Source organism: Podarcis erhardii (genome assembly GCF_964252035.2).
Source record: "Podarcis erhardii genome assembly, chromosome: 9".
Classification (NCBI taxonomy): Eukaryota; Metazoa; Chordata; class Lepidosauria; order Squamata; family Lacertidae; genus Podarcis; species Podarcis erhardii.
Window position 1 is genome coordinate 64,622,333 of NC_138512.1, and position 20,813 is coordinate 64,643,145.

At 45.2% G+C, this 20,813-nt stretch overlaps 1 protein-coding gene across 2 annotated transcripts in view; it reads left to right on the plus strand.

The window, feature by feature from the left end:
• The window catches only part of FAM13A (family with sequence similarity 13 member A), a 132,714-nt gene that overhangs the window by 7,131 nt on the left and 104,770 nt on the right, over positions 1-20,813 (plus strand). For both annotated transcript variants that reach the window (XM_081876714.1, XM_081876713.1), the window contains 3 exons: positions 163-372; positions 6,886-7,066; positions 16,962-17,121. In XM_081876714.1, the coding sequence (XP_081732840.1) occupies positions 163-372; positions 6,886-7,066; positions 16,962-17,121 (551 nt within the window). The remainder of the gene's footprint in view (positions 1-162; positions 373-6,885; positions 7,067-16,961; positions 17,122-20,813) is intronic.

Sequence of the window (20,813 nt, forward strand, 5' to 3'; positions counted from 1 at the left end):
CGTTTTCACTGCTAGACAGTTAAAAGCCGACTTAGGCTTTTTTTTTTTTTTTGTTACGTTTAGCATTTGCCATTGGTTGCTCTGGCCATGTTATTTTTAAAGCAGGGCAGCGGGTGTGCCAGTTATTTATTTATCTTCCTCCTTTTTAATGTGTAATTACAGGGCTGAAACAGGAAGGTCTTTTCAGGGTGAACGGCAACCTGAAAACCATGGAGCGGCTTCGAGGGAAGTACGAGAGCGGAAAGGAAGTGAAGCTGCCTGTGGAAGGCGATGTCAGCTCAGCGGCCAGTTTGCTGAAATTGTTTTTGAGGGAGCTGCCTGATCGGGTGATCACTTCTGCAGCACATCCCAAATTCATACACCTGTATCAAGGTGACAATCTTTTCATCAAGCATACATCTCTGGTGGAGTTCACTAGATCTATAGCTGTTGGTGCTGGTGTTATTATTTTAACCATTTCCCCTAAACAGGGCAGTTGCCATGGGAAATGGCAACATGTATATAGTGGTACCTCAGAAGTCGAACGGAATCCGTTCCGGAAATTCATTCAACTTCCAAAACGTTCGGAAACCAAGGCGCGGCTTCCGATTGGCTGCAGGAAGCTCCTGCAGCCAATCAATAGCCACGGAAGCCCTGCCGGACATTAGGATTCCAAAGAACGTTCACAAACTGGAACACTCACTTCCAGGTTTGCGGTGTTCGGGAGCCAAAGCGTTGGACTCGCAAGGCACTCGGGATCCAAGGTACAACTGTACTCCAAGTCGCAGAAGAAGAAAAAAATGTTGTCCTGCAAAAACAACTTGTGCTAGTCAGTGGATAAAATTTATGTGACTGAGTTGGGTTGCTTTGCTTCTCTGAACACTTGGCCAGTCTGAATTACAAGAGGGTCAGTTCCTGTACTTTCCCCACTCCTGAAGCAAATTTCGCTAAATGAGTACAGTGGTACCTCCGGTTGCAGGCGCTTCAGGTTACAGACTCTGCTAACCCAGAAGTAGTACCTTGGGTTAAGAACTTTGCTTCAGGATGAGAACAGAAATCATGCCGCGGAGGTGCAGTGGTAGCGGGAGGCCCCATTAGCTAAAGTGGTAACTCAGGTTAAGAACAGTTTCAGGTTAAGACTGGACCTCCAGAACGAATTAAGTTCTTAACCCGAGGTACCACTGTAAAAGGTGTGTTGGTGTTGCTCAGCAATAAAGAGTGTGCAGAAAGGTCTCTTGTCTGGTCCTTGGTATCTCCAGGTAAGACTGGGAAAGACTCACATCTGAAATCTGGAGAGCCACTCCCAATTAGTTTAGACTGACCAGGCCAGCTGGAGCTAGTGGAGCTGTAATCCACAACATCTGGCAGGGGCAAGGCTGGTGTACACAATACTGACATAGATGAATCAGTGAATCTGCTGGGGTGGAGGGGTTTGGATGAGGCAGAGTTAGCCCTCTACCAGTGCGAAGCACCCCAAAGCTACCACCATCGCAAGGCAGTGGAATCCCTTCCCTCAGGTGTCCTGTTCAGAGGGGATGAAGCTTTCAAAGGACTGTGAGCCTCAGAAATAAAGAGCATGGGCAGAGTGTACCTCCCTTGCAACTGAAAACTATTGTGTTTAATAAGATGATTCCACAGTATCCTCAGACCATGCAGCTTCATTGCTTTACAAAATGTGTAAAGGTGCAGACATTCACTTTCTAAAGATTTCTTTGAAATGTCAAAACAATAGTTCTATCGCCCCTCTTTTCCTTCCCCAAAGATACAAAAGCAGGCTGCCTTGGAGAAACTTGAAGAAGGCTTTTTTTTTTTTTTTTTTTTTTAAAAAAAGGCTTTGGAATAATGGTAATTTCTGATTAAGAAGTGTTGACTTTGTTTCAGTTGCGTTCCCAAGAATTTGGGTTGATGGCAACTTTATAAGCTCATCAAGGGGCTCAAAAGATTTGGGAAGCCCTGGGTTAACATGCTACCGTCCAGCAACAGGTTTACCATCTCGGTGAGAACTAGGTCATGGTTTTTGAGCCAAACACTCCACTTTCTCTCTCTTTGCTATATTCCTCTTGGTTAATGGGCAGAACATATTTAAACTCCTCTTTTTGTAAAATGCTAGAGAGTTTCCAGTATGAGTGGGTTCGACTGCTGACATCTGCCCTTCGTTTGAGCATAGCTTTGCACTAAAAATGGCTTGCCAGTCAGCTGTTTTTGGTTTTTTGGTGGCGGGTTCATCCTTTTTCCAGCGCAGCTTGCCACACGCTCTTGAACTTGTGTTGTGATAAGATCAAGGTTAGCTGTGAAGAAGAATGCTTTCTTGTTTGTAGCCATAAAAATCCCAGATACTTACCACTCAGCAAAGCACACAGTGCTCCTGTGTTGGAAATAATGTTCAGCCAAGGAGTAATAATGCGTTTCTGCACTGTTTACAGATAAAACAAGTTGTAATTTAGGAACAAGGTTAGAGGGCTTGGCTGAACTCCCTCACATTGCAGAATCAGGTGGTTTGAAGGTATTGGAGCAACTTTAAACATTATGAAAAGATGCGGCGCTGAGCTCTCTTGTGTGCCTAAGATGTGAAAAGGAAGTTGCACAGGGAGGTCGTGTGAGCTCCTTTATCATCCAGAGCTTACATATTCTGGAAAACTATGGTTAATTTAGAGACTTCCCCATTGAATCTTGGTCACCATGGATGAACTCTTTGCACAAGAGGCAAGGAGATAATTGTAGCCTGCCAATCCAGATCTGATGGCAAATTGTGGTTAGAGGCTCTGTTGGGGGGACGTTCCAGACAGTAGATGAGGAAGCCTCAATAAATGAAGTCCTTAGCATGTTCCCAACTTCCAAGTAACAGTTGGGAAGATGGAGTTGAGTTTTGGAGGAGAATGGTATTGTCCAGGGTGATACACTTAAAGAAATTGGAAAGCCACATTTATTTAATTGGACTTCGCTGGGGCCAACTGACTAAAGATTACAGCTGCCTTGGCTACAGAGTATTTTATCCTGGACAAGATGAACATACAGTGGTACCTCGGGTTAAGAACTTAATTTGTTCCGGAGGTCCGCACTTAACCTGAAACTGTTTTTAACCTGAGACACCACTTTAGCTAATGGGGCCTCCCGCTGCTGCCGCACAATTTCTGTTCTCATCCTGAAGCAAAGTTATCCTGAAGCAATAGTATCCTGAGGTACCATTTCTGGGTTAGCGGAGTCTGTAACCTGAAGCGTATGTAACCTGAAGCGTATGTAACCTGAGGTACCACTGTATTGCTGGTTTTTCAAGGGATGAAAAGGACCTTTGTTAAAATAGATTTCCCCCAATCACACTCACCTGCCCTACACCTGACATAGCTCCTGACATCAGATACGGGGAAAGGAACACAGCAGCTTTAAAGGGACAAGCTGGAACATTGGAGGGATACTCCTTCTGCAAGCAGGGCGTGCATTTGACTCCCTTTAAATTTGACATCAAATGCAAGCCCTAACTGGATCAGCTGCACTCTGGAAATCCTGATCGACGCTTGATACGAATAGGGGTTGCGTTCAGCTCCATTTGGCTTGTGGGGCAAACTGGGGCTTCTGCTGGGCTCAGTTAGACCCACCCCACAAGACCCAGATGTTCCCCACCACTGATTAAGATTTCAGTGCGATGCACATATAAGTGCTTTGTAAGGTCTTGGTTGACCACAAACTTGACATGAGCCAACAGTGTGACGCGGCAGCTAAAAAAGCCAATGCAATTCTGGGCTGCATCAATAGGAGTATTGCATCTAGATCAAGGGAAGTAATAGTGCCACTGTATTCTGCTCTGGTCAGACCTCACCTGGAGTACTGTGTCCAGTTCTGGGCACCACAGTTCAAGAAGGACACTGACAAACTGGAACGGGTCCAGAGGAGGGCAACCAAAATGGTCAAAGGCCTGGAAACGATGCCTTATGAGGAACGGCTAAGGGAGCTGGGCATGTTTAGCCTGGAGAAGAGGAGGTTAAGGGGTGATATGATAGCCATGTTCAAATATATAAAAGGATGTCACATAGAGGAGGGAGAAAGGTTGTTTTCTGCTGCTCCAGAGAAGCGGACACGGAGCAATGGATCCAAACTACAAGAAAAAAGATTCCACCTAAACATTAGGAAGAACTTCCTGACAGTAAGAGCTGTTCGACAGTGGAATTTGCTGCCAAGGAGTGTGGTGGAGTCTCCTTCTTTGGAGGTCTTTAAGCAGAGGCTTGACAACCATATGTCAGGAGTGCTCTGATGGTGTTTCCTGCTTGGCAGGGGGTTGGACTTGATGGCCCTTGTGGTCTATTCCAACTCTATGATTCTATGATTCTAAGCTGGTTGAGTGTATCGTCCTGCCAAAAGCTGACATTTCCACGTTGTCATCAGAATCATAGAATTTGTAGAGCTGGAAGAAACCCTGAGCATCATCTAGTCCACACCCCCCCCCCCTGCAATGCATATTGGGGGGTTGAACTTGCATAAATGCTAGTATCTGCCTGCCCGTAAAAAGGCCTGTCCTGTTAGTTTTTATTTGTACATCCCTTCTATTTTAAAAGGGAGGATATTATATCCATGTCACAGCTGTTCAGTTCAGTGAGTGAAACAGGGTGTGCAGGAGCCAGATAGCCACAAGTCTCCAGCCACAGGCGAGCAACATCGTAAAAGAACGTCCTGCCGTGTCATCTGATAGGCACTCATAGCATGCAGGACACAGGCCCGTGTCAGGACAGGTCGCCCTTTGGCACATGTCCCTGTCTCAGATTCTCCAGCTTGTTTGATTTGGGAACACAGTATTACACCCCACCCCAGTCTCTGAGTGGTGCGAGATTCCAAGGCACCAGGGTCTTGTGTTTCCTTTTGGACAATGAGGCTCAGCGGAGACTGTGGCATCTTTGCAATATACGGTTTATTTACACATATATACATCCTGAGTCTAGGTGGGAGCGGGTGGTGCTGCAGTCTAAACCACTGAGCGCCTTGGGCTTGCTGATCAGAAGGTCAGCGGTTCGAATCCCCACAGCAGAGTAAGCTCCCGTTGCTCTGTCCCAGCTCCTGCCAACCTAGCAGTTCGAAAGCACACCAGTGCAAGTAGATAAATAGGTACCGCTGCAGCGGGAAGGCAAACGGCATTTCCATGCACTCTGGCACTCGTCGCAGTGTCCTGTTGTGCCTGAAGCGGTTTAGTCATGCTGGCCCCGTGACCCAGGAAGCTGTCTGTGGGCAAACGCTGGCTCTCTCGGCCTGAAAGCGAGATGAGCACTGCAACCCCATAGTCGCCTTTGACTGGACTTAACTGTCCAGGTGTCCTTTACCTTTTACCTTTTAGGTGGAGGAGAACCCCAGCAGTACACCTCAAACAGAGGGTCTCTTATTTCTTCCATAGGTGCAGTGGGCTTGGGTCTAAAGATAAGAGAAAGGTTACACAAGGATAATTTACCCCAGTGTAAATTACATTGGCTTCCTGTAGTTGGCATGGTTCTGTTAGTCTCCATCCAAAGATTAAATATAGGAACGCCACAGTCTGGTTACGCAGCTAGTACGAGACGCGATAAGGATAGAATTTGTTTTCAGGAGATATCTTTTCAACTTGGGATTGTTTAATTCCCATCTTCCAGCAGTTGTGACAGGTGGTGGCTGATTCCAGTCAAGTTGTGTGGAAGCTGAGGAGCAGCCTGGTATTTTGAGGATTAACTTCCAGACCACTATTCCCCTCACAGAGCTGCAATTTCCAGAGTTCTCTGTGAAGAGGGATTGATTGTTAAACTAGCCAGGGAATTGTAGCTCTGGGAGGAGAAAATGAGTCTCCTCTAAGCATCCTTAAAAAACTACGTTTTCTGGGATTCTTTGGGGAAAGCCATGGCTGTTTTAAAGTGGTGACATATCTTTTTATATACCTTTTGCTCAACGTACTTCCTCAATATGCTTGTTCAGTCCCCGAGTCTAATGCCACCTTACTATAATAATAATAATAATAATAATAATTTATTATTTGTACCCCGCCCATCTGGCTGGGTTTCCCCAGCCACTCTGGGCGGCTTCCATAAAAACCAAAAATACACTAAAATATCACAGATTAAAAACTTCCCTGAACAGGGCTGCCTTAAGATGTCTTCTGAATGTCAGGTAGTTGTTTATCTCTTTGACATCTGATGGGAGGGCGTTCCACAGGGCAGGCGCCACTACCGAGAAGGCCCTCTGCCTGGTTCCCTGTAGCTTTGCTTCTCGCAATGAGGGAACCGCCAGAAGGCCCTCAGCGCTGGACCTCAGCGTCCGGGCAGAAAGATGGGGGTGGAGACGCTCCTTCAGGTATACTGGGCCGAGGCCGTTTAGGGCTTTAAAGGTCAACACCAGCACTTTGAATTGTGCTCGGAAACGTACTGGGAGCCAATGTAGGTCTTTCAAGACCGGTGTTATGTGGTCTCGGCGGCCGCCCCCAGTCACCACTCTAGCTGCCGCATTCTGGATTAGTTGTAGTTTCCGAGTCACCTTCAAAGGTAGCCCCACGTAGAGCGCATTGCAGTAGTCCAAGCGGGAGATAACTAGAGTATGCACCACTCTGGCGAGACAGTCCACAGGCAGGTAGGGTCTCAGCCTGCGTCCCAGGTGGAGTTGGTAGACAGCTACCCTGGATACAGAATTGACCTGCGCCTCCATGGACAGCTGTGAGTCCAAAATGACTCCCAGGCTGCGCACCTGGTCCTTCAGGGGCACAGTTACCCTATTCAGGACCAGGGAGTCCTCCACACCAGCCCGCCCCTTGTCCCCCAAAAACAGTACTTCTGTCTTGTCAGGATTCAACCTCAATCCATTAGCCACCATCCATCCTCCAACTAGTGCTACTAGTGCTGTTTTGTATTTGATTTTCAGCACAGAGTGTCCATAACCTTGTCTGTCTTCTTCTTTCCTTCCTGACAGACATCCAGAATTGTAGCCCAAATGTGAACACTTTGAGAGAACTCCTGAGGCAGCTACCTGAGCCCCACTATTCCCTGCTTAAGTTCCTCTGCCGATTCCTGAGGAGAGTTGCCAATCATCACTCAGAGAACAAGATGACTGTTTCCAACCTCGCCACAGTATTCGGACCAAACTGTTTCCAGTAAGTTCCTTGCCTGAAAGAAGCTCCTGGTTTGGAGCAAAAATTAAGCCACGGCGCGGAATTAGACATTGGAGACATTTGAGACATTTCTAACACCTCCATTTCCTTGTCCTTGTACCTGACATACCTGACTCAGATTTGCTGTGTTGGGTAAGCAGTTAAGTCTACCTGGAAGTAACTGCAATGGCAGATCATCACAGTGGATGACCCAGGCAGGTGTTTTTTTCATTGACTAATAAACTGGTGGCTGACTAACTGGTTCATATGCCACATTGCTCCTCCTGCTGTGGTTTGGCACACAGTGACCTATTGAGCTGGTGGTGTATGCATTTCAAAATGCAGGTGATATTGATAAGTTGTTTTTGTATTTTGAACCATATTCAAATTACAGTATTTGCTTTTAAGATGAGCACCTCAACAATAAGGATACTGTAAACACACCCTTCCCCAACCTAGTCCTCTCCAGATGTTCTAGACTGCATCTTCCATCAGCCCCAGCCAACACAGTCAGAGATGATGGCAGTGGTGTCCACCAGATGTTTTGGACTACCAGGTTGGCGAGGGAGCTACTGTTATCTTTCGAACTCTGCTGATTTCCCACCTCCCTTGCCTGTCACCCAAATACGTGCTGTTTTTGTGATGTTAAAACTTGTTATGTAAGACAAGGATGCCCTCCCACAACCCTTTGAGGATGTTTTTGCTGTTGATCTTTGTAAGCTGATGTTTGTGCCTTTTTTCCTGCCTCTTGTGACTGGCTTGTTTATGATGCTGTGGAATCTCAAGAGCGCTGATCAGTGGGCAGCAATGAAAGGATCTCTGATGGACTTTATTTGTGCAATATGCAAAGAGTGCTGTAGGCAGCCTCTTGTTTTGATAGTTGTAGGCACCAGCTATGTATTTCTAACATGATGAAAAAGGAGAATGGAGGCAGAGAAACCTGGGGCAAGGAGGGTGTTGGCAGTACCTTGGTTCTCAAATGCCTTGGTACTCAAACAACTTGGAACCCAAACACTGCAAACCCAGAAGTAAGTGTTCTGGTTTGCGAACTTTTTTTCAGAAGCCGAACGTGCTCAGTTTTGAGTTTTACGCTTCTGTTTTGAGTGCCACACTTCCGTTTTGAGTGTTACGCAGAGGTCTGTCTGTTTTTGCTATTTATTTTGCGTTTTTGTTTTTGCGGCTCTTTTTGTTTTTGTTTTGACTGTGTGGAACCACGTTATTTATTGCTTTCATTTTATGGGTCAATGGTCTCATTAGATAGTAAAATTCATGTCAAATTGCAGTTTTAGGGGTTGGTTTTAAAAGTCTGGAACAGATTAATTCATTTTGCATTGCTTTCTATGAGAAAGCATGCCTTGATTTTGGAACGCTTTGGTTTAGGAACGTACTTCCAGAACGGATTAAGTTTGAGAACCAAGGTACCATTGTATTTTAGCAGTTGCATTTGGGTGAGATGTAGAAGAAACTTGATTGAGTTTACATTTTCAGTATCATGTTGTTGTTTAGCCGCTTTATTTTGCTCAAGGCAACTCAAAGCGACTTACAACCAAAAAATCTAGCCAACTTTCATTGCATAAAGTAGCACAGAATAGCGGGTCGGGGTTTCAGTCCCATATATATTTAATCTGGGGTGAATCCAATTGAACTTATCAGGCTCGCATCTGAGTAAGCGTGCATAGAAATATGCTGCCAGGCAACATTCCTATAAACATGCACAGGGTTTGGCTGTTACACTTACCCCCGAGTAAGCATTATATCAGTGGGACTTACAACTGAGTTAAACAGAGATAGGCATGCACTACTAATGTTCACACCTTTTGCAGACAAGAGTTGCGAAGAATCTCTTCCTCACTCAGAGAATGAAGCTGTGGAATTGACCTCAAGCCCCATGCAAGCATGAATGCATGTACATACTTATATACGCCTTGTCTGCACTGTCGACAGGATCCTCACCCCTGTTGTCCATTTCTCTTAAGGAGCAGCTTGCTATTTGATTTACAAGTGTGTGTGTGTGTTTTGGTAGCTCTTTGAAAAAGCAATTGCAACACCAGGCATTTTCCATGGTTTGGAATAATCCCAGATGAAAGATCTGCTTATGCCTCACCCTTCTGACGAACCTTAGGGAAAGGTTGTTCCATTGCTGCCAGCAGCAGACGTTTTGCAACTTCAGTTAATCGCATAGGATTTAGTAATTCCCAAAGACAGGATATTCGAGGATCTGATCAGTCCCGGCACCCTTGTGTTTTCTGACTTAGTCATATTTCCACCTGTTTTCAACAGCTCACATCCGGACAACTGTTACCAGGGGAAATGTGTGTTTGCATACCTGTTTGTGTGCCCTTTGCCCTCACAGCCTGCCACCCACTGCTTGCTCTTGACAATCCTATTTTTTCACAAGTCTAATTTCAAGTCTGCCAGCGCAAGATAAATGGCTGGTGAACTGCAGGCTTGTTTTGATTACCTTCTCTTACCACTTAACCCTGCATAACGATTTTAGTTACACTTCCTCTTTTTTTTTAAAGATACAGCTCTAGAGAATGTTTAACTACAAAGTGCTACCTTGACCTTATAATAGTGCCCAGTTTGGTACATGATGTTTTCTTCATCTCCTGTTAATAGCCTTCGGTGCTTCTACTGGGGGAGAGGCAGTTGCATCATTAAAAAGTGAATTAATTAATTGGATTGGTTTAGTCTTGGGAAATGCTTATAACATTTCTCGCGACCTCACACTCTTCAGTAAGAGCTAGTGTCCATCTAAAAACCCAAACTAAGCTTGGGCAAATGGCTTTTATTGCTTCCCTGGTGAGATGCAACAAGACTTTAGTGGCATGAGACTCCGTGCTCCTAAAAGCGGATGTTAACTGGGCCTGATTCACTTGTCGTTCTGGTGTTTTCACTTCCACGTAATCAAATTCCTCGAAGTCTTTATTTTATTTTTTTAATGCAGTGCTGATCTGCTCTAATCAGATTTGTGTCAGGCTGGGTGATTCAGGGATTGGTAATGTGATATAAAACCCTTTCAGGCATAGGTTGCTCATTCAGCTTTGCACCAGGCTCTTTTCTACACTGGGAAAGAGCCCGTGTGATGCAGAGTGTTGAACTTTGACTAGGAACAGCTGGATTCGAAACCCGCCCCAGCCACAAACCTGGGCTAGGAGGATAAATGGGAGAAGAAACATTTGTGTCATCCTGAGGTGTTTGCAGGAGAGGTAAAGGTAAAGGGACCCCTGCCCATTAGGTCCAGTCGTGGCCGACTCTGGGGTTACGGTGCTCATCTCGCTTTATTGGCCAAGGGAGCCAGTACAGCTTCCGGGTCATGTGGCCAGCAGGACTAAGCCGCTTCTGGCGAGCCAGAGCAGCACACGGAAACGCCATTTACCTTCCTGCCAGAGCGGTACCTATTTATCTACTTGCACGTTGACGAGCTTTCGAACTGCTGGGTGGGCAGGAGCAGGGGACCGAGCAACGGGAGCTCACCCCGTCGTGGGGATTCGAACCATCGACCTTCTGATCGGCAAGTGCTAGGCTCTGTGGTTTAACCCACAGCGCCACTTGCGTCCCTTGCAGGAGGGTTAGGATAAAATAAAAATGGATGGATTGTGGCATTGATTGAAAAGCCATTGGGAGCCAATGAGAGTTGATCTTGTTATTGGGTCACCTCTTACTTATGACCATGACCTAGTCAGAAGAAGGGGATTGGTTGAAGTAGCGAGTATAAGCAAAGGACCAGCAGAGAGCCAGTTAGGGCCAATTACACCAGCCACGCTGAATGCCTCTTTAGCATTTTTCTGGAAAACAAGGCACAGTCATTGTAGCACAACCACAGGTTTGTAGATCAAGGAAGAAGACACCTTGTTTTTATTGACATCAGGAATGAGGAACCTGTAGCCTTCTGATGTTAGGCTAGAACTCCCATCATCCCTGACTGTCTGCCCTAATGGCTAGGTCTGATGGGAGTTGGGAGTCTGGCAACATGGAGGACTCCTAATTTTGATTTGTTCAGATATCTGTTTAACATAAGGTTAAAAATGCAGTGTTCTTTGTGCCAGTGTGACGCTTTTTCTGTCCTTGAGCCCAGCTCTTAGGTTTGCAAATATCTGTTGCCCTGACCATTTCCTGAAATGATGTCCCTTTTCGGTCATGCTCCTGGCCTAGGTCACCTCAACACAAATAGAACAATGGCCAATCCGACATTTCATGTCCATTTTAAATGCAGAATGCAGATACTGTTGTCCCAGCTGTGGAATAGCTTGACTGTTATCAGGAGTTCACAAAACAACAATTTATCCCTGACATTTGAAAGCCACAAAGAGGTTCGCTTCTTCCTTCCTCCACCTGCTCTCCCACATCTGAAATATAACCAAAAACAAGAGGCTGTTCTTTCAGAGCCTTTCATTTCTTTGGAAATTATGTGAACCGCTGAGCTAAGAATAAACTTCACAAGGGCATCATCGGTAACATTTATCATAAGTAATATTTATGCTGCCTATTTTTTTAGCAGAGTCCCCTTTGGTGAAGCTGAGGACCTTAGAGACTATTTGTTGCTAACTAGGCACAGCAGCATTTTCTGCCTGCACACTTTTGCAAAGTGGTGGCTTACCCAACCCTACGCCTTGCCTAGAGTGTGAAAGAGTTTCATTAGTTTGCTGGCCATTGACAAGAGTTCACACGTAGTAGGGGGGAAACTACCTGCCCCAGTGGTTGATAATGTAAAAGATGGAGAACAACTCTCAGTGCAAAACTGAAACCTGTTTACTCAGCAGTAACACCCCACCTCACTCCCACTCCTGGATATTTTTAAACGGGCATTGAAAATTGTACAGCAGGTGTAGAGAACTCTCTGGGTTCCCAGAATCTGTTGGACTTCAACTCCCACCAGGCCCCGCCAGCGTGTTGATGGGATTTGTAGTCTGTTAATATTTGAAGGGCCACAGATTCCCTTGGGCCTTGGCTTCTAGTTGTGACAGAGAATCTGAGAATGCGATGTGGTCTTGGAAGAATATATTATGCTGTAATTTTTTATGCTGGATGACTAGTTTTAATCATACGCAGTTGCTTTACTGAGAAGTTTTCCCCCCGGTCACCTATTGTATTTTATTAATGGTATTTTGTGTGAAAGGCCTTGGGGAAGAATTTTATTTCTGGAAGGTGGTACAGACATTTATTAAATAATAAATTTCAGTGGGACCTACGTGGGAGTAAATATTTTTAATCTTAACCAGCTAGCGAACTCTTCCCCTTTTCTTTCACTCACAAAGAACTGTTGCAGCCAAAGCAAGTGTACCTATTTTCATCAGAAGTGATGTCAGAACACATGAGGAGCCCTGCTGGATCAGACCAGAGGGGTATCTGGTCCACCATTTTGTTTTCTTGGTGCCCCATCAGATGCCTACAGGAAATTTGTAAGCAGTAGCCATCTCCCACTTGTTAGAAGGAGATGCTTCAGTGAGTGAAAATAGTACAATGGAAAGTGCCTCCCCACACACTCCATTCAGCATTGGAGACACACCCTGTGAGGTCTGGCACATGTCTACTAGAAGAAGGGCCTTTTCAGTTGTGGTGCCAGCATTGTGAAATAGTTGTCATTGCTTAGGGAAACCCACCAGACAGAGATACTTCAGGATGGGAGGAAAAACCTTGCTTTCTTTTATTTTTTAGAGAAGTGCTTAAAGCTGAGCCGATGTTGTTTCTATGGTTAGATTTTGATTCTCTTGTTCATTAGTTTCCTGGATTTCTTTAATTCTTTTAATTTCCTCCCACTTTTTTGTTTTTATTGATCTTGCTTGTCTTTACCAATGATAAGGTACTGATGGACAAGGTATAACAGGATATAAAATTTGGAAATAAATAAGACTGCCAAATATTTAAAAGTCGGTGAGACCCCCTGCCTTCTCCCTGTTTCTGAATCAAAGGGCCATGTAGGGCAGGTGCATTTTTCTACTTGAGCACCTACCAGAAGCAACTGCTCCTTATCTCAATGAGGTGCAAATTACCACTGAAATAGAGCTAATTAGGGAAATTGTTGTTATGACCAAGGAAATCCTCAGACTGTCAATTAAGTCTGTTGGAGATTAGGTTTCAGGTTAGTTCTGTTCACTAATAAGATGAAAGGGATAAAGTATGCAGATAGCAAGAAACCTCTAAGTCATTGGAAGAGGATTGCTAGACAGAATCTGGTTGGAAAATGTAATTGAACAGATGGTCTGGGAATCAAAGGACTATGGAACCAATTCCATGCCCCCCGCCCAGTGGGTTTGGACATTTTTTCAAGTGATGTCTGCAAACAAAGGAAGTTTGTAAAATCAGTTTTCAGCATGGCATCAGACAAGAGAGAAGGGAGTCAGGCTGGGCTAGTACCATTCTCCCATCCCCCATACACCTAAATTAGATGATTAGTCTTTGACTCACTCCTGTTACTTCCTTAGACAGAACTCAAGGAAACTCAATTTAATGCTGTAATCCTTTACACATTTACCAATTAAATTCTGTGGTGCTTACTTATGAGAATACATGTGTAGCATGGTGTTCTGAATCTTTTCCACCCAATTCAGACATTGCACCAACCATAGTTGAGAATCCAAACCATGGCTGGAGCATCTAAACACACAGGCAAACTATGGCTTAGTGCTGCTGATCTGTTTTCTTTTTCTGTCGTGCTCAGCAGTCTTAGGTGAACAGCAGCTTTCTCTATGGTTTGTACATTCAGATATCACAGAAACCATAGTTAGCGTAATCCATTTTGCAATCCTTCAGTCCATGGTTTCTGATTCAGCTTTGCCAGTCAATCACAAACAATGGTTTGTCAAATCAGGTGTCATTTTTCTTAGCCATGGTTTGGTATATTGGACTGAATCGAGCTTCCAAAGTACTGGGTAAACAATAAAACAATGTTTTCAGCCAGCCGTTTCCCAATCATGGTTTGTCCAATTGGACGTAACGACAAGCCGTAGTTCAGTTTCCCTGAACTACAGTTTGCCACAATGTCTGGATTTTGCTTCTGAGATTAGGAACATCCCTTAGGCTCACTTCTCATCTCATTCCTTCACTTCATTCACAACAGAGGAAGAGGAAAAGTTGTTGTTTCATGTTCAGAGCAATGTCCTTCAACTTCATAATTCAGCTGTCTCATTTGATATTTGTGAAGATGCCACTGAAGAGTAAATAGAAGGCTCAGCCATGGTGCATTTTTTTATTAAAAGTGACAGGGATCCACTCCTCTCTAATTATAGCTCCAGACTGATCCCTAAGGGACTTTTAAGGTATTCTATACTTTTGTTTCTTTACAAGCATTTTTTACTGTTCTGTTGGCACTCTTCCTACTTTACCAAAAGTACTTAGCCACTATATTACTGCTGTTTGGCTGGCAAACACACAATACCCCTGGAGAACTGGCTTTTAGAAGGGTGGGAAATAATTGGCTCTCATGAGGACTGAGACGCTTATGCCTTGCCAAGCCATTTTAAAAATGCATTGCTGATTGAAGCATCATTTCTCAAGCTTTGGAGAATTGTAGCACAGCACTAACAAGGCCTCCTCTGGGCTATCCTTCCCATTTGGATCAGTTGCAGTTCTTGGAGAACGATGACCAATTTAGGTAGAGGCGAGGATGGTTCTAGAAGACCATTGTGTAGGGCAGGGAGGAAGAGCCTGCAGGTCTATAACCTGGAAAAGAGGAGACCGAGAGGAGAGATGATAGCCATCTTCAAATATCTAAAGGGTTGTCACATGGAGGATGGAGCAAGCTTGTTTTCTCCTGCTCTGGAGAGTAGACCTAAATCATTGAATTTCTGCTGCTCCAGAGAAGCGGACATGGAACAATGGATCCAAACTACAAGAAAGAAGATTCCATCTAAACATTAGGAAGAACTTCCTGACAGTAAGAGCTGTTCGACAGTGGAATTTGCTGCCAAGGAGTGTGGTGGAGTCTCCTTCTTTGGAGGTCTTTAAGCAGAGGCTTGACAACCATATGTCAGGAGTGCTCTGATGGTGTTTCCTGCTTGGCAGGGGGTTGGACTCGATGGCCCTTGTGGTCTCTTCCAACTCTATGATTCTAAGTGACAAGAAAAGAGATTCTGACGAAGCACCAAGAAGAACTTTCTTAAAGTAAGAGCTATTTGACAGTGGAGCAGACACCCTCGGAATGTGGTGGACTCTCCTTCCTTCAAGGTTTTTTTCCCCAAATTTTTTTTTATTGATTTTCCAAATTTTATAACAAACATCAAAAAACAAACAAACAAAATAATTCCACTTTTGCTAACATTTTTTGGTGACTTCCTCAAATTCCCCTAGCTGAGTTTCTATGTATATCATTGTAAAAGTTTTCCAAAACTCATTTCTCATAAAATTCACTTAATCAATCAAGTTTATTAAATTTGTGAGGTCCATGCCTTTACACAAAAGACCATAAAACATTATTAAAAAGATAAACAATAAAATTATAAAAATAAGCTAAAATTCATGCCATGCTGTCCCAGCAAAGGAAACTACCCAAAAAAACCCACCATTCAGGAAAGAAGATACAGCAACAGGTTAGGAGAGCAATGGGAGGGACCTCACCAATTAATGTTAATCAATTAACATCTTTCTTGCTTTTCATTTTAACTTTAGATAAATTATTCTATAACATCACATATTTAAATCCTAAGCCAATCTGGTACTTGCAAGTGTTTCTATTTAAATTATCTTAACATGTTTAGCTAAATAGTCTTTAAATTTCATCCATTCCTTCGAGGTTTTTAAACAGAGGTCGAATGGCTGTCTGTCATGGATGCTTTAGTTGATATTCCTGCATTGAAGGGGGTTGGACTAGATGGCCCTCTAGACCAGTGTTCCCCAACCTTGGGCCTCCAGCTGTTTTTGGACTACAATTCCCATCATCCTTGACCACTGGTCTTGCTAGCGAGGGATGATGGGAGTTGTAGTCCAAAAACAGCTGGAGGCTCAAGGTTAGGGAATACTGCTCTAGACCAGCGGTTCTCAACCTGTGGGTCCCCAGATGTTCTTGGACTACAACTCCCATCATCCCTGAGCTCTGGCCTTGCTAGCTAGGGGTGATGGGAGTTGTAGTCCAACAACATCTGGGGACCCACAGTTTGAGAAAGGCTGCTTTAGACCCTTCCCACTCTACGTACGGTTCTATGTTGTAGGACTCCAGCTGGGAACTGCAGAGAACAGGGGAAATCATAAAAAAGCCTCTCTTTTTCAGCCGATGGGAGTCTCTTGCTTAGGGGCTGCTTCTGGATCCAACCCAGTTTGTATGCAATATTTACAAAATAAAGTGTATAATAAGATCTAACCTTGCCTTCCCCAGTTTGGTGCCCTCAAGATGTTATTGAGGGACAACTTCCAGCAGGCCCAGCCAATGGGCAAGGATGGTTGGAGTTGTAGTCTGGCAGCAGCTTGGTGCCGCTTCAGCGGTTCTCAACCTGTGGGTCCTCAGATGTTGTTGGATTACAACATCCATCATCCCTGACCACTGGTCATGCTGGCTAGTAATGATGGGAGTTGTAGTCCAACAACATCTGAGGACCCACAGGTTGAGAAACACTGATCTAACCATCGTGTTTGGGCTGTGTCTCGAAATCTCCCTGAACCTCCTGTCTCTCTCTCTCTCCTTTCATACTAGCTTCAAGAAGTTACATCAGACCAACCCTTATTGTGACAGTCCAGATTTTGCCAGACTACAGCTGGCATCGTCCCTGGCCATTTGCCATGCTGGCTGGGGCTGGTGGGGGTTGTCGTTCAATAACCCCTGGATAGCCACAAGTTCACCACGACTACCCCATGGCGATGTTCTTCCTGGTGCCCAATTTGGCTGGCATTCAGCTATCTCATTACAAGCCGTTTGACACGTCACATTTGTTTATAATGTCCCCAACCTTGTTTCGTGTTTTTGCAGCGTGTCTTCTGGATTTGAAGGGATGAAGGAGCAGGAAATCTGCAACAGAATCATGGCCCAGATGCTGGAGAACTATACCGCCTTGTTCGAATGGGAACACCCGAGAAAGGAGAACGAAAAGCGCCCATGTGAAGATCTAGCAAAAATTATACTAGTGAAAGTGAGTGCCTGTATTAAGATTGTTTTGCACCCCTCTCTCCTTTTTTTGGGGGGGGGGTCAAGTAATTGCACACGGTATCAAAGTAGTACCTTGGCAGGTGACATGGTAAAGTTTGCCATGAGTTCTGTGGGAGTTTCTCTTTTGATGGGAGGCTGTTCATCCTCTCCCCACCTCCAACTTCCATGACTTTGGTCCAGGCTGCAGGTAACTTTCCTCCACTGTGGTTTTGGATTCATCCAAATGTTGCCATGGGGGAGGCTATGGTCAACAGTGGAAGGGTGAGCAGTGGAGAGGAGGGCCTCAACCCCATACCTGCTAGAGACATTTACCCACTCACGTTACCCACCTCTTGGCTCCGCCTTTTCTCCTTGCAAGGAGAAAATAATACCAATCATCATCATCATTTTTAATTTGTATACCGCCTTTCTACCTTACAATACTCAAGGCGGTTTACAAGCTGAAGAAACAAAAAATGTACATCTCACAACAATCTAATGCAATACAAAAATGTGACAATAAAACACAACCTTAAAATAGGCAACCTCCATCAAAAAAGTAACATTCAACAATCATTAGAATAGTATAAAATAACAATATCAACACAGAAAAGTTAAACAGAAATCCACTCAACAGTTACAATAATATCTAAACTATAATCAATAAAACAACTGCACATAAAACAATACAATGCACATTGAGAAGCCGAGGGTAGAGCAAGACAGGTGGAAAGAGGCCTTGCCTGATGGAGTCTCTCCCCTCAGTATAGTCTCTGTATAGTTTCCCCCTCTGTGGGAAGAAAAGCAAACAAGGGTGAAATTCTGAGCAGGAAAGCAGCTTGGGGGTAAAAGATAGCGGTGTCCCGTGGTAGTTTTTCTTCCATTAGGAAAAGGAATGTTGTGCTCAAAGTGTGACATGTGGTTTAGATTTCCCCATCCCCCAGATTTAATACTGTAGTTTTGATTTTAATATGCTTCAGTTGTCTGTTGAGAACGCCAAAGCCAGAGTGTGTACAATGGATCCTGTTAAATTTTCATCATACCTGTTCTCTTCCAATCCTTCGAGACATACTGTTTAGACCTTTTGCTGCCAGCTGTCATTACATCCTGTAACACAATGCCGTCCTTTGGCAGCAAGCCCCAGCCCCGTTAACCGGGAAAACCCGATAGGAGAAGATTACCGCTTCTGTGACCTTTGCCATCCCAGCTCACAACCCCGGAACTCTGCGTCTCCTCCTTGAGCTTGCAAGACTCTCGAAGCCTTTCGCTTTAGGCATCTTAAGATTTTCATACAATGTTAAATTCCTTTTCTCCTTTAACACTCTCTAAATACTGGCTTAGGGACGTGGGTGGCACTGTGGTCTAAACCACAGAGCCTAGGGCTTGCTGATCGGAAGGTCGGTGGTTTGAATCCCCGCGACGGAGTGAGCTCCCGTTGTACGGTCTCAGCTCCTGCCCATGTAGCAGTTCAAAAGCACGTCAAAGTGCAAGTAGATAAATAGGTACCACTCCAGCGGGAAGGTAAACGGCGTTTCCGTGCGCTGCTCTGGTTCGCCAGAAGCAGCTTAGTCATGCTGGCCACATGACCTGGAAGTTGTACGCCGACTCCCTTGGCCAATAAAACGAGATGAGCGCCGCAACGTCAGAGTCATCAGCGAGTGGACCTAACGGTCAGGGGTCCCTTTACCTTTTAAATACTGGCTTGGGTGTGGTGCTATTTCAGCAAAATGCTAATACTTACTGACTGCTTATTTCTGAACGAAACTCTGTAACATTCATACTGAGCTGAAAAGTTTTGAGAGAGATGGGGGTCCTGTGGCCTTCCCCTGTTATCTATGACTGCTGGCCATGCTGGCTTGGGGAGAGGGCAGCTGGAGTCTCACAGGTGCCTCATTCCTGCATTTGGAGATGCTCCTCTAAGTGTTCAGCAGTTGAACAGACTGCCGGGGGGGTGGTGGTGGCTTCTCCTCTGGAAGCATTTAAGCAGAGGTCGGATGAACATCGGCCAGGCAGGCCTCCACTGCAAATTTTGCGCTGGTGTCGGGGACTGGCTGGATGAAGAGGAATGGTGGGAAGCACCAGCCGGGGAACAAACCCCAGAGGAGGAAGTCTCAGAGCCAGGCGATTGGTGGTGGGACACTGAGGAGAGGACAGAGGGAGAAGGGGCTTGATACTGAAGGGACAACAGGGTTTAGTGAGCGGGAAGAGCCGGTGGCAAGGAGCAGTTCAGACTCAGAGTCTGATGCAGAGGAGGAGGAGTCAAGAGACTGCTGAAAAATTCCGGGCGTCTCCCTCTCCTGCTGCAACAAACTCCCCTAGCCCCGTTCTCTGAAGAACGCACATTCAAAGGTGCACAGGTGTAGTTTGAGACTGCTTGGGCAACATCCAGAGGTGGAGTCTTAGAGCAGTGCAGAGGGAGGGGGAACCCTCAGGCCTGGCAACTGCTGTATGGGGGTTGTCCCTATAGGGACACGGGTGGCACTGTGGTCTAAACCACTGAGTATCTTGGGCTTGCCAATCAGAAGGTCGGCGGTTCAAATTCCCGCAACGGGGTGAGCTCCCATTGCTCTGTCCCAGCTCCTGCCAACCTAGCAGTACGAGAGCATACCAGTGCAAGTAGATAAATAGGTACCACTGTGGCGGGAAGGTAAACGGCGTTTCTGTGCACTCTGGCACTTGTCACGGTGTCCTATTGTGCCAGATGTGGTTTAGTCATGCTGGCTACATGACCAGGAAAGCGGACAAACGCTGGCTCTCTTGGCCTGAAAGCAAGATGAGCGCCGCAACCGCATAGTCGCCTTTGACTGGACTTAACTGTCCAGGGGTCCTTTACCTTTTTTACCTATAGGGGCAAGGCCTGCTGGGAAGTGTTGCCGTTTCCTTGAACAAAGGGTTAACCACACCAGCAAACTCTGCTTCTTGCGTGCTGACCTGCGTCTGGCTCCAGCCCTGACAACTGAGCAGGGAATTGAACTGCATGATCTCTAGGGTAACTTCCTTAACTCTGTGATCCTGTGATCCACTCTTTGTGTCAAGCACCTCTGCTGTTGCACTGTCAATGTAAAGTAATTATCCTCTGCTATACCAGAGTTCATGCCAGCAGTAAAGCCATAAATGCGGCCAGTATACTTGGAAGAAAAGCGTGTGAAGGCTCTGCCAACAAAATCTTAATTGTTTTCCTTGATTACTGTTTCCTCTCCAAAAGAACATTTTCTTCCCATAGGGCCTATATCTGTTTATACTTCATGGGTATTTTTACCAAGGGATCACTGGGGTGGAAATAGGATAAGACAACAAAACATCGTTAAATAAGGAGTGATGGGGAGAGCTGTCCAATCCCTTGCAGGTGAAAGTTTACCAACGTCTTCGTCCTTTACCTTTGATATCCTTTTTAGCTGCCAGGGAAGGGGCGGAATCGTCTGCCACATCTATTGTGCATGAGTCAACCAGAGTCATCACTTGGGCATCTCTTTCAAAGGATGACGAATCTTTAAATAGCCCTTCCCACAACAAGTGCATAATATCTTTCTCTGTCTGTATGAGTCAACAGAGTTTACTTTGATACTCCTGCTCAGTTCTAACATCACTGCCCAAGCTGTGAAGTGGCTAAGACTTAACCATAGGTTAGAACTATACAGTGGAACCTCAGTTGTTGAATGTAATCTGTTCCGGAAGACCGTTTGACTTCCAAAACAT